General features: G+C 46.6%; 1 protein-coding gene across 1 annotated transcript in view; it reads right to left on the bottom strand.

Moving 5' to 3' along the window:
* Positions 1-14,407, bottom strand: part of LOC147707411 (elongin-A-like) — a 572,231-nt gene that overhangs the window by 110,441 nt on the left and 447,383 nt on the right. Inside the window, exon 7 of the mRNA XM_086925212.1 lies at positions 9,734-9,831. Coding sequence (XP_086781338.1) covers positions 9,734-9,831 — 98 coding nt within the window. The remainder of the gene's footprint in view (positions 1-9,733; positions 9,832-14,407) is intronic.

Genomic DNA, 14,407 nt, shown 5'->3' with positions numbered 1-14,407 from the left:
TAGATTCATCAAGCATTTTTGCGAGCGCAAACGGTGCGAATCGCAAAAATCGGCCGTTTGCGCCCGCAAAAATTGCATTTGGGATTCATCAATGGTTCATGCTCTTGCAATATAAGAATTCGCAAATAATTGCCAGTTCTGATATTGCGATTGCATTTAAGGAATGGCAATTTGCGATTCCTTATAAGCAATGCATGAGCCATTTTAAAATTGCGATTTCGCAATCCGGGGCTGCTATTTACCGCGAAGTCTGACTACGTGGTAAATAGCGAAAACTTAGATAAATGCACTTTAGTGTATTTATCTAAATTGCATGTTACACACACACATGTCCTTTGGGCATGTGTGGGCGCAACATCAGTGTACATTTCTGTTGGACTTGGCCTTTTCCCCCAAAATATTTCGCTTTTGTCCCCCTTGTCTAGGATGTCTCCCCCATGGGATTAAACCTGTATAGGCCATGAGTGGTGTGAGACACTTTGTTAAAATTGTAATGCTATGTAATGGTGTGAGCACTTGTAAATTTCCCCATTTTAAAAATGCACCTGACTGAAATGTCCTATGTTTAAAATGGATGCCATGGCCATGGGTTTTGCCACTGGACTGCCATAGGTCAGCGGTCTAGATAATATTATCCAGCTACCCCTAGCTTTTGGAGGGAAAGCCTGGCACCCAGGGTGCTCCCTCCCCTTGAGCCAGTTTAGGCCAGCTTTGCCAACATTCTAGAAGGTTCTGGCACTACCTGGGAGGAGGGTGTAAGTAAGGGGGATGTGCCACCAGAGAGTCAGTCAGAGCTGGGACAAGAAAGAGAGGGGACCTGCTGCGAGGTGCTACCGCCACATGGGCCTGTGAGCTGGGCCCTGCACCCCTAGAGCCCCCCCTCTGCTGTCCCCACGGGCCCCTGACAAGGGAGGGCCCCTACCCAGGTCACTGAAGCTGTTTGGACCGGGTACCACGCCAGCGCTGCGTGAAGAAGCACCCAGGAGGTGAGGAGTGTGCCCCTGAGGTTGGCTGTAGGACTGTCCACCCCCCCTTGGGAAGCTGTGGCCCCTTTGAAGCACCGCATTGGGAAGATCGTGCCCCCAACAGAACTGTTGCTAGCTGGGGTGCTGTGAGGCCCTTCGTAAGCGCTGGGCCCTGGGACTGTTGTAGCCCCTAAATGCTGTAAGGCCCTGCTTGTCAAGCTCTGTAATTTGGAAGAAGCGCTATGATTTGGAAGCGCTATAATTGCGAAGCGCTGGAGAAGTGCTAAATTCCTGCCCCCTCTGCGTGGCCTGAGAAAGGATCTGAGGTTGTGGGCAATGGGAGGAGCAGTGCGCTGTGAATAGCGCCTTTGCTGAGGAGACTGTGAGGAGAAATAGCGCTGGAGGAGCCTACCCTCATTGTGGCACGCTTGCTGCATTATTAATAACTAATAAAAGGGAGCCTACCCCTTATTGCCGCCGATATCACTGCCGCAGCCCGAGGAGTGTTGGCGCTGCCTGGCGCAGAGTGGAAATTGGCGAAAATCACCACCGCGGCCCGGCGCCGCCCTGAAGGGACCCCCACCGTCGTGGATACCGTTGCGGCAGCCCCCGGTGTGAGGAGAGGGCCGCCGAAGTGGAGAAAGGGCCGCGCTAGGCCCGGAGGCTGACACCTGCATCATGTGACGGGGCCCGGCAGCGTCATCGGCCGCCCCCGCTAACGCTGTGCCCGGATTGGCCTGCGCGGCCGTGCCCCTGGAAGGCCGCGCAGGAATTGGCTGCCGGCCGGCAGCCAGAGAAGAGGAGCCAAGCCTAAGCCCTGGGTCCTTGTGAGGTAGGAGGGGGACCCGGGTGAAGCGACGGCGTTGCGGGGCCCCCGTGGTCTAGGGGGAACCCCGATTGTGGCCGCGAACCGAAGCGGGTGCCCACCCCGCCGGCGAGTGTCCGGGAGGAGGGCAGCGCATCGCCTGCAGTGCCCCGTGTGGAGAGGGAGCCCTGCTGACGTGGAGTGAGAGGCCTGCAGCCTCGCGGAGGCTGCCGCGGCGTCGCAGAAGGAACCCCGAGCCCGCCGGCTCCAGATCAAAGTCCCGGGTCCCCGTGAGGCCAGGGGAACCCGCGCGAAGCCATCAAAGGCGTTGCGGGGCTCCCGTGCAGAGGAGAGAGCCCCGGGAAGAGCGAGAAAAGCGGGAGGCCACCCCGCCGGTCTGTGCCCCGAGGACAGGGGCTGGCGGGAGAGGCTGAGCCGGGGCACAATGTCGGTGCCAGCCCGCCGCCACCTGAGAAGCGCCGCCATCCAGATCTGAGGAGCCCCGGGTCCCAGAGAGAGAGGAGGGGCCCGGGGGAGGCCCGAAGCCAGCCGGAGGTGTCCCGCGGGGCTCCCGGAGTGAAGAGGGAGCCCCGGTTGTGTGGCCTTGACCTGAGTGAGGCCTTGCGGGCCTCAAGTGACCTGTGCCGGACTAAGGGGGTGCCCTGGGGCTGTCAGGTGTTGAGGAGAGCCCCGCGACTCGAGTGCTGAGCGGCAGGGGCCTCGAGGCACATTGTTGGTGCCTGGTTCCCACTGCAGAGGAGACCCCAGAGGGCACCTGCAACTTGGGCTCGAGAAGTATTGAACTGCCCTAAATCGCCTGCACCTAACTGTCCTACCAGGCAACTCGGGAGCAAGCCGGTTGCCCTTATTGAATATTTTGGGGTAGAGAGCCTCATTCCCCCTCATTACAAATATGGGTTCCTACTGTATGGGTTGCCCCGAGGTCCCCAGTTATTGAGGAAGGAAATGTCTAAGTGAGCCTAGAAGTATAGGGGTGCAAATGGTTGCCTGCTGAATGTTACCTGCTCATGCCAACGCTTGATACGCAGAGCCAGGTGATATGCCTAATGAAATGCACATTTTTACCTGTTGCCTGATGTTCCCCTGATTTAGGCCTGCTTCGCCTGATGTTTGATACCCCTAGGTTTATGGTAGAGGAAGCCTTGCTGTTTTATAACAGGTGTTCCTGGTCCAGAAGTATGCCCCCTACCTGATGTTAATACTGGGTGTTCTGCCTAACGTTGGTCTATAGGTTGGCCTGACGTGTCATTCCAGGACCCTGGTTATATCCCACTGATTATTTATTACAGGTGTTCCTGTTTGTTGGGATTTACTGTGATGCCCTGAAGTTTTCTTTTACAGGGGTTGGGTTGGCATTAAACTAACAAGGATGAGAACCTGAGTTGGCCCCGCCATTGTGACCCCAGGTTTAATGACTATGTAACATTCTTCTTTATTTTCAGCTATGGACTTACAGACTCAGCCCTTACTTCCCATGTAAATAATCCCTACTTTATACACTTGGCTCTGGCGTCAATTGGCGTCCTGTTGTGATACCACTGTTTTACATTTTTGCCTTGAAGAATGGAAACACTACTAAACTACTTATTTTCTTTTGTGGTGCGCCTGGTGTGTTGTCTGTGGGTACTGCTTGAGTGCTTCACATGTCCTCCGAAGTTTGGCCTGCCGCTTGGTTCCATGCTACCCCCTGGAGATTTGGTAACCCCATTTCTTACAATTTCTATTTCAGGGGTGCTACAGGGTGTCCTTTGGATACCCTGGCACCCTTGAAATCGCATCCTTATGTGCGATTCGCTAATTGCGAATCGCAAATAAGGATTGACTCCCCATTCATTCCTATGGGCCTTTAGACCCATAGGAATGAATGGGAAATCGCATCCTTATTTGCGATTAGCAATTTGCAAATCGCAAATAAGGAAGCAGTAGATATCGCAAAAAATATTGCGATTTCTACATGCATCCCTTTTTGCGAGTCTGTAATAGCGATTCCTTAATAATCGCTAATACAGACTCGCAAAAGAGGGCTTTGATGAATCTGGGGGTATGTCTCCAGCTTTACAACAAGTACCAGATTTCATTGAGAACTTGATGCTGTGAATTTCAATCATTCCAACCGTCTCAAATTCTGCAATAGTCACCACCTGAGCTAACATCCATCGCAATGTTACCAGATCAAGAACTTATATTGTACGATAATGATTCTGAAGCAGATGTTGAACTAGATGGCATACCAACACACTTCCCAGTTGTTCAACATCACTTATGCATCTCAACTTGCAGTTGGATTCGAGACACATACAGGATACCACCATGGTCCTATTTCTGTAGGCTACTGGAGTATTTTTTCTCTTGCTGTAAATCATCATGTAGATTACAGTTTTTCTACTAATAAATGGACTACAAAACAGCCTTGCCCTTACTTAGGTAAAGAAATAGCGAATGCATTATTTTCAGAGAGCATGTTGGGATCATTATGTTATGAACGTCACTGTATAGCCTATGCTGGATGGTGAGGTTTGGAAGAAGTTTCACAATCAAATTATAGGGCCAACTGAGTTCTTCAAGTCCTGTATGTTTAGGGCCATTAGATTTATGTGGCAGAGAAGCACCACATTAAGCTGCAAAGCTGCAGGATAGACTGAACAATGCAGCATAATGTGGCACATTTGTTTGATTGTATGACTATTTGTTTGTAAGGTTTTACACATGGTATGCTGTCAGGACAAAATAATATCTCATTAGCACCAGTTTAACAACCGAATATATACCTCTTTCAGTTGACCAATTAACGTTCGCAAAGGGCCTTCCACTGCGTATGAACACATCTCCATGTTTTAGTACCTTTTGAATTTTGTGTTGATATTTGCATATTAATGTGGCAGATAATGGATTATGTGGAAAAAGAGACATCTATATTCCATACTATTTTGAGTGAGTTATTCAACTTCAAAAGAGGGTTTGAAGTTCAACTGTGTCCCTGAACTAAATCTTGTGGGGCTGATTATTACCAGCAAACTCCTCCTGCACGGTATAGCTCAGTTGGTTGTGTGCAGATTGCAGTCCAACTGGATTGTTAACTTGCATTGGAGCATTAAGTCCTTGCACGAAGAAGTTAGAAATGTGGCTATTGGTGGGGGTTCTTTTAGATAGTGTCGGCGATCTGGAATGAGATTCTAAAGTGTTATTTTTAGTGAGCACCATAGAAAAGCAGCATGCAAACTGTTGTTCCACAAGTACCTTATGCAGCATCACCGGATACTTTTGGAAGCACACAAAAAAATGCTAGTGTTCTGGCCTTGGGATGAGGACACCAATGGATACTAGATGGTATTTGAACATGTACAAAACTCTTGAAAAGATATTCTTGGAACAGTAAGCAAAGTCCTGAACTATCAAATACCATTATTTCTGGGGATAGCACATGAGCATGGCTCACAAGCTCTAGCTTGCTCATATGATAGGGGTTGATGCGGAAGGGTATTATATTTGTTACTGTGTCAGAAGGGAAGAAGCAGGAAGCTCCAGTCAGAGTCCAATGGGTTTTGGAGAAACCGTTCATATGAACTTCACCTGCTGGGGATGAAATTCATCCAGGTTTGGTAACTGATGGTAGACTACACGATGAAGGATAAGCAAATTGAGAAACTGCCTTCCTCACCTTCAGGTGCTTAAGCTATTTGTTAATTTGTTGAGCAGGAGGCCAAGGAGCACAAACAGTATTGATGGACTCTACCACCACTCTTTTGGGAACAGACCCAAGGAACACTGTGGAAAATTCATCCACAAGGGGGGAGGGAAGGTGGGGTTGGAGTGTGTTCCATTTGTGTTAGTCTCCTGTTTTATCAAGTTGTGCATTCATCATCTCTTAATGTAGATGTCAGGGGCATAGGCACACCTTTTAGTTAATGGGCATGCTTAGCATGGTACATCGTGGTTTATGCGAGTGCGATGAGTGGCATGATGGTATTCATGTTACTGGATGGGAGGTGTATTATTGCTCTAAAATGTTAAAGAAACCGAACATAAAATTAAAGGAGTTAGGAAAAACAGCAGCAAAAGCACTGCCAACATACAAGCAAACAAATTAGCAAACATACTAAACGAAGGTTGTTGTCAGGTGAAATTAAATGAACATTTTAAATGGAAAAACAAATATAGTGAATATAATAAGTTCACACTGTACATCGGGAAGCCAGACAACTACTCCAAACATGAAAATAAACAGAGAGAACCTCTGAATCAAAAGAGCCAGACAGAAGGCATACAAAACTGCAGTGTCAATTCAGCATCAAGCTGCTTCCTAGGGATCTCTGTCTGTGCCTAGAAGTGCCATTTGCTTCTTCACAAAGACAGCTATGGCAGAGAATGTACAGATCACCACCAATCGGGGTTTTATTTTTGTCACTGGGAGAAAAGGTTTTAATATCAGGAACATCAACGAGAATACAGATCTGTGCCTGGACAGGTTGGATTATCCATGAGATGTCATAATACAGCTTCTCGCAATATGCGCCCCATTCTGAATAGTTGGTGTTAACCGTGAGCTACAGAAATGGCAGGTAAAGGGCCTTGTGCCCACAGTAACGAGATTAAAGTAAGGAATGGTTGGACTGAGGTGGATGTGGACTGGTCAGAAAGCAGTGTATCCCAATGTTGTAAGGAATATATGTAGGGCTTAGCCTGGAGCATAACACATATGAAGGATGCCAGTAGTTCAAGACGCCTCTGGAGCCTCCAGCTTGTCAGTCTAATTGGTGAAGAAATGGCCTAACTTCCAGAAGATTAGAAGAACCGAAACTTGGAAGCCATCAATGGGCTAATAGGACATCAAGGATATCAATTCATTCCAGACAGTGCTTTAGAGCACTTCAAGAACAGTTCAAAATGAAGCGGTCCGTAAAGGAATATATTCTGTATCCATTTAAACAGGAGTTTTAATGTTGCTTAGTGTCAAACTGGTCAGTCAGTGGATGAAAGGACAAACCCATGTGCAAGGTTTCACTAGTCACAAGGTAACTAGTTATAGTAATGGTCTCACAATAAAGTGAATCAAAAAACAGTGGGTCAAATAAATGCCCGATCCCATCTTGTGGAGGTATTGCAGAGTGAGCTGTTTTGGATGTTCCTGTGCCATATCACCCTACTTGCTCCACTGTGTAGTGACCAAGGAGTTGTATAGAAAGAAATGCATACTTGAATACTGGTTTGTATGGTAGTAGTCACTTAGGGTATGGATGCCAGCAGCATTCCAGGCAGTTAGCTCTGCCGACAAAACGGTGATCTGCCCACAGGAAGTGCTAAGTAGAGCCAGCGCAGGAGCCCAGGAGGACACAGGCCATGTGAGATAGAGATTCCGGTGGAAGCAGTGGTGTGCCACCGCTGGATGCAAGGTGTCAGGTAGTGGCGTTCGTGTGCAAGGGTGGGACAGATGGAGGATGTCTGATAGACGCCAAATGAGCATTGCCGTTGTTGTGTCTGCAAGTTGCTAGCTACCCATTGGATTTGGGAGGCTAGGTAATATTGTTCAAAGTTAGGCACTCCAAGCCCACCCAGGTCTGTGGGTAGGTAAAGCTTTGAGAGTGCCACCCTGCAACAAGAGTTGTTCCATACGAATTCCCTTACTAGTTTTTCAAGGGGGTGAAAGAAAGAAAATGGAATTTAGAGCGGGAGATTAACAAAATAGAGAAGACGAGGGAGGAAGATCATTTTCAGGAGGGCCAAGTGCCCTGCTACCGACAATGGCAACGTCCACAATAAGGTAATTTGTGCCCATAAGGACATTATGGCCCATGCAAGACTCTAATCAAACAGGCCCTTTGGGGGAATGGTATACCCGAATGCCCAGGTACCGGAACATGGTTGGTTGCCAAGCCACGAAGGTCTAATTAACAGTGAGGTGTGGGTCCAGTATTGCAGGATCAAAAGGAAATAGACAGGACTTAGCCCAGTTGACCCTTGGGCCAGAAAGGTCAGCAAAGTGGTCAACTAATAGTGAGTGCACATCTCCAAGGAAAATTAGCAGGTTGTCTGCAAGAGACAGAATGAAGTCTGTTGCCGAGTGGTATACCTCAATCTTCACTGCACTCAAGGAGTGCGAGTGCTAGTGGTTTTATCATTAGGTAGAACAGTAGTGGAGAAAGCGAGCAGACCGGTCTTGTGCCCCTGCGTATTTGTACTGGTTCCAAGATCAAAGAGCCTGTCTTGACTCTGGCCAATGGATAAGAGTATAGTAGCTTGGCTAGTTGTGGAAAGTGATCCCCAATGCCATAACGTGATAGTATTTCAAACATGAAAGTCCATTTTAGAAATTCAAAAGCTTTGGCCTAGTCTAGTACCAGCCATTCAGCCAGGGCCAGTGATCCGGAGCATATTTGAGAACATGGAAAAAGCATTGCAGGTTTAAAGACTTATTGCTAGCTAACACAAACCCGTTCATGTCCGATGGACCGGGATCTGTACCAGAGATGCCAGTCAGTCTGCTAGTTTTTTGGCCATCACTTTGTAGTCTGTGTTGAGCTCCCATTTAGGATGGGTCTTCAGCATACATCTAGGGTAGCTGCACAATCTATTGTTGCTGGCTTGCTGCTCAGATGTAGAATGCAGGTGTGCTAGTCCCCTGCAGAATGTGGCTGATTGTGGGTTAATCCATCATGTCAAAGTGTGTCGTTGTGGGTGTATGAGGCCAATCGTAGTGCCAGGAGAAAGTGCTATTTTGACGCGCTGTGCATTGGGGGGAGCAGGGGAGTCAATCTCTGCGTCCCTTTCCATCAGTGGCAGCCTCGTGGGGGAGACAGAAGGAAGTCCAAAATGTGGCTATGGCCAATGGACCAGGGCAAATGGATCAGAGCAGCGGTCACCTGGTCCACAGTCTGTGCCTCCAGGTCCAGAGAACAATATTGATGGTGCGCAGGTCTTCCCAGATCCCAGCTCCCACCTTTGTCGGCAAGCACAGGCAGCCAGTCAGCCAGGCCAGGTGCTTGATGGGGATTGGGTGACTGCATTTAAGAAAGCCAGTAGAGCGGAGCAGTCATGCGTGGAAGTATCCAAATGTGTGCTGCTTCACTGTGTCTCCAATTGGCCGTTGCTCGCTCTATGGAGGCTGCACGGGCCAGGTAGAAGGTCAGTCTGTCATAGCCGAAGCACAGGGCCCCACGTGTGGCAATGGATGGGATGTCTCCACAGTGGAGCACGGCTCAACATGACCTTGGCTCCCGGTATCAACTGCAATATCAGGTCATAGGCTGCACCACTAGGCCACAATAGCGCTCACAGCGCCCCCAGAGTCAAACAAACAGCAACCCTGGCAGGTCACTGGTTTGGGGTTGCAGCGGTGGTAGTCTGGGCGTTGGATGGCTCGCTGGAGTAAGGATAATGGGAGGATAATGAGTGTTATGCATAGCCTCAATAGATTGCATCCGCCATCTTGGTGCGGCAAGCCACACTGCCCTCTCAAAATCTACTCATAATAGCGGGCAGTACAGAACACTTTTGCTCTCAACTTTTATTGGTATCTGCCCATATCAAGGATGTCAGGCTTGCTTGGGTTTACTTATGGTTCCGTGCATGAACAGCCAGAAAACTACTAAACATCTATCATTTGTGTCTAAAAGGAGACCCTTACTTGTAAACTGAAGCAACCTAAACAGCTAATCATTGTAAGAGCTCTGAGGGAGGGCACATTTTTGCCTTACACATGGATTTCAGAATACAATCTAGTAAATTTAGTTTTTCTATGTGAAACTTTGTGTTTCAGGATATTTGAAGGACATGAACCTCAGCAACTGTGTAGCCGTTACTACCATGTATCCTTTTAGAGCAACTTACAGCTCGTTGACTAATTGCTTATTTAAAGGAACTAGGGCTGAAAACATGTTCGTGCTACAAAGTTACATTTAAAATAAAACATAGGAAACATCTAGCTATGATTTGGAAAAATAATTACCGGATTGCATTCTTCTATTCTGTTTAACTGTTCTGGTGTACAACGTTCCAAGACAGGTTCCAGGATTTCAAACGGTACTCCTCCAACTTCATGCAATACTGAAATGCAAGGCGGTGTATTTCAGGATTTTAGAGCCAGAATTCAAACATGGTTTTAAAAATGTACAGGAATAAGTTACAATGCTGTTATGTTCTCAATGTATGCAAAGTGATAAAAAATAGTGTAAACTTTCCCAACAGGCATGTCACATACCATTAACCCAATCTGTAATTTGCTAAGATTTGCATCACACATTTTAAAATGATAAATAGACCCCTCTCACATAAGAGCATTACTTATACCAGATTTTTAGAAATTCCTACAGCAAAGTCGTCCTAACGTATAATAACTCCTTTATTTTTCCAGCTCTTTGGTATGGTCTTTCCACATATTCCTAGAGTATGGCTAGCCAACATCTGCTACCACTTTGCCACATAGTTCTAAGTTTGTTACAATTTGTACTAGAGTTTCTTAGTAGTATCATTACACAGGAACTTGGGGACGTCCTAGTAGCCTGGTGCTGCTGCTTACATTTGTGGTTCCTGATGGGACTTCATGTCCCAGACTGCCTTCACCTGTGAAGAGGGTCTCTGACAGGTTTCCATGTGTTACGCTATATAGCACCCAACCTCCTACTGCAGGACAGGCCAGGCCAAGCTCAGGCTAAGGGCGGGTCTGTCCTGCACCAGTCAGCACCAGAAAGAGCCGGGCAGGGCCACCCAACTTAGTTTCCTTTAGTGTACTTTCGACATAGACAGCATGATCTGGTATCTCCTTTGGGCGGCATTGTGGTTTTTATTTGGAGGATCTTCCTACCTTTGGCTATGCGGTGCTGTTGACTTAGTATCCACTAAATTCAAGAGGTGGAAGTGCCATTCTCGAGAAACCACTGGTTACCAGATATCTGTGTGGACTCAGGACTAACCATTTTGGATTTATCCTTCAGCTCCTTCCAGTCTGCATGTGATTAAACAAAAGAACTGTTACAGCTAAGAGGCGGTCTGTTTGCCTGTAATATTTGACATTTGTTCAACTTAGTCGCTGAGGGGCAGTTGGTGGGGGGAAGGGGGAGTTGTGGTTTAGTATTCTGCATTTACTGGTCCTCCGTTTGATGAGCATCCCAGTTTTGGACCAATGCTCATTTTGGGTGTTGAACAAAGAAAAAACAAAGGAAATGATGGACAGAGCGTTGACAATACAAGCACTCACCCCCAGTCAACTGATCTAGGTTTAATCCATCACCGTTCTTTAGCCCACTCTGCCTTTGGTTTTTCTTTGTTTGCCATAAGTTGGCAGGGTATGCTCAGACGTGAGTCCCTTGCTCACTTTGCCACTGGATTCAAGCAAGCCGGGCTGAAGACGACTGGAATGCCAGAAACCGGTCCTCGGTAGCTTGCTTCCGGTCCAGGGAAGGCATGGCTTGGCAGTTCGAGCTGAACTGTTCCCATGAAGCACAGGGTCAGACTGATTTGCATATGGCCATGTCTGAACTGGGGTGGCAGAGTGGGCTAAAGAAAGTGATGGATTAAACCCAGATCAGTTGACTGGGGGGGGGGAGTGCTTGTATTGTCAACGCTCCGTCCATCATTTACTTTGGTTTTTCCATTTTGGGTGTTGCCCACACTTGGAACGAAGTATTTCAGGGTATGTTGTATTGAGTGAAGGTATTATCCCCTTTGGGGTCAAGATGGGGGAAGGCTTGTACTAAGCACGTGTAATAAGCTATTAGAGTCTGGTGCTTTTTTGGATCTGGCCCTTGATGCATTGTAAATGGTATAGTCTGTTAATGACTTGCCTTTTCTTTAAGTGTCCTCAAGAATTCTTCTTCTGGTTAAACTGGTACTTCTCCAGGTTAATACTTGCTGTTTTTCATCTAAGGAGTTAATCTATCTTAAAGGGCCTCTTGTTTCTTCTATCGGGAAAATGAAAGCCACTGATAACACAGTTAAAACAAAGAAAGCTAGGAAGAAAGCAACACTGGAGTCTCCAAACGGTACCCTAGATCAAATAGATGTTTGGAGGGTCCCCTAAAAACTAAGGAATTAGGGAAAACGCTGACTTCTACAGCCAATAGTAAGGGATCTATTAAGTCCTATATGGTAAAATCAACTGGGCGGGATAGAGGGGGCAACATAACCAAGGCACAAGTCCATAAAGCCAGTACCTCTGTCACATAGTGATCCAGTGAATTAATCTGCTCAACAAGGAGCCCATAAAGGTCCTGCTAATTCACCAGGTATACCAACAGCTGTGTGTGTAAATACATTTAAAATCCTGGGGACTCTGGAGAATGTTTAAATGTGCCTTGCCAAATCAGTCTTGATACCCTCATAGTGGAGAGGAGGTAGGGGCCCAATTACATTTTTTGGGAGTCGGGGGGCTAAAAAGTGCTGTTGTGTCACTTTCTTAAGTATTGTCAGAAAAAGTGGAGCAGCCTGAACTGTTGCTGTAAACCATGGTAAAAAAGCATTGGCATAGCCAATAGGTCTGGTCTTTGGGACCTTATAAGCGTTTAGTTATCCAGCCAATATCGGGTGCAACAACATTAACTGTTGCATGGCTAAACACTTATAAGGTCCCAATGGCTTCTGCGCCAAGCCCAATGTCGGAAGGGGGGGGGGGTGGTCTTTTCCTTGTTGTGGGAATCCCCTGCTAAATGACACCGAGATTTTGATATGGTGATTAGCTTTCATTTTCCTATTGTTGTATAATTTAAATAGGCTTGTCATGGTTTAGTAATGTTGTACGCTCTTTTTTGCTTACACAGCAATACACCATAAGCACTGCCATTGTAACTCTGTTGGTGCTCAGTTATAACTTATGATATTCGACTGTGGACCTGTCCACATCTTCCTGATGTAGCTGATTAAGACTGTTGGTGCGCCATTCTCGTGTATACCATGCTGACGTAATGTCAGCGATATTGATTTTGTGAGGTTTTTTTTATGACTGAAAACCTGAATAATATAGTTTCATAAAAACTAGGGGATAAATAGAACAGAGATCTGAAGGTCGCTCACAAACTAGCACATGCTGTAACAATTCGTGGCGGTGAGGTGAGGGTAAATTTGAATTAACCTGTCTTTAGGAAGGAAAGAAAAAAATAGGAGCTTTTTAAGGGGCTACGGTTTAACGACATAGCATGTTAATGTTTTATTCTGACCAAGATTTCAAGCTTGAAGCCTGGAATTACCATCTGGCTCAATGAATAAAAGGACCATAGAGAAATAGCACTGAAAAATCACATTGGGAACAGGAGGAACTAACTGGGTGAAGAAGCAGGCTAAAATATATACCATTTGGTATTTTAACAGATTTTAAAATAGTTTCCAATACCACCAGTTATCAGCATGGAACTCACTATGTTGATATTGACAGGAACACTAGGAATAACCAGTGTTATAACCATCAAACTGTCTACCGCTTACTATTGCCCGAGTACTCTACCCAGTGCCTGCAATCAATAGCAGGTAGTGTGCGAAGGGTCTGTCTTACAATCCGGATCTCCTCCAGTCCTACACACCACTCTGGACTCAGCCCTGCAAGCAAGGACCAGATGATTCAGGACTAGGGCTAGAATTGCCCACACGTACAGCCTTCAGGTTTTGTCTGGTTGCACTGAGGGAGCAAGAGTGTCAAATCAGTATTCCACGTGACCTACCTTCACTTACAAAGGCCTGGTGCTGAGCTCAATCATGATCCCTGGTCAGAGAGCTCTAAAGCTCAATGCACCAGAAATGTTGCTGAGGAGTTTAATGCCTTGAAGGCAACAACTTTTCCAAAAGCAGAATCGCTCACATTTGGGAACTGCCAGGACTGAAAGGGTCTAAACAAAATATGATAAGAACTGCGGAAGAGTAGAGGCATCCTCTTTCATGACATGCTCAAGCTGTACCCAAGCAGCATAACAACAAACTGAACCTGAAATATTTCCTAGCATTAAGAAAACCATGAAGGTCTTGAACAGCTGGCAAAAGAGCCAAGCTGAGCACCTCTGGGTTCGGGTGCAGTATTCTCCAGAGGAAGATGTGCAACAAGTTCCTTCGATAGGAAACTCTACCCAGAAGTAATAGATTACAGGGATCAACCTTCTGCCTTCGATCGGTGCAGTTCCATATATCTGAAAAATTCTGTTAAGTGCAATAATTTCTACTCCCAGTGAAAGAATTCACAAAAAGAGGATATAGCGAAGCCTTGCAAGCAAAACAGACACAAATTACCTTCTAATGTATGAAATCTGAAGGAATCCATAAGTCAGTGACTAGTAGCAGGACTGTGCAATAAAACAGGTGGGTCAGTGAGCATAAAACCTTCCTTGCTGTGTCCTTCCGAGCACATCCAAGAACGGTGGGGTGGGAGAGTGCAGTAGGAAAATTAGGACATAGTATTGGCACTAACAGGGTTGCACATGATACCATGCAAGATTTCTGACTTAACCCAGCGCAAAAAGATTGCCTCCTCAGCAAGAGGCCAGGAGGACTGCAGTGCTGACAGGGATATACTTTAAGGTATCGCAAGGAAAAGGACTTAATTGCTTTTTTCCTCATTTTCAAGTTTACATTCTGCTGCCTAATCAAAAAGCCCTGTGCACGCGCGAGTGGCGAGGAGCGGCAGAAACAAAAACAAGCATTGGCC

This window comes from Lissotriton vulgaris, chromosome 6, assembly GCF_964263255.1.
Source record: "Lissotriton vulgaris chromosome 6, aLisVul1.2, whole genome shotgun sequence".
NCBI lineage: Eukaryota > Metazoa > Chordata > Amphibia > Caudata > Salamandridae > Lissotriton > Lissotriton vulgaris.
The sequence above is the reverse complement of the archived record's forward strand: the minus strand, read 5'-3'. Positions and strand labels throughout refer to the sequence as shown.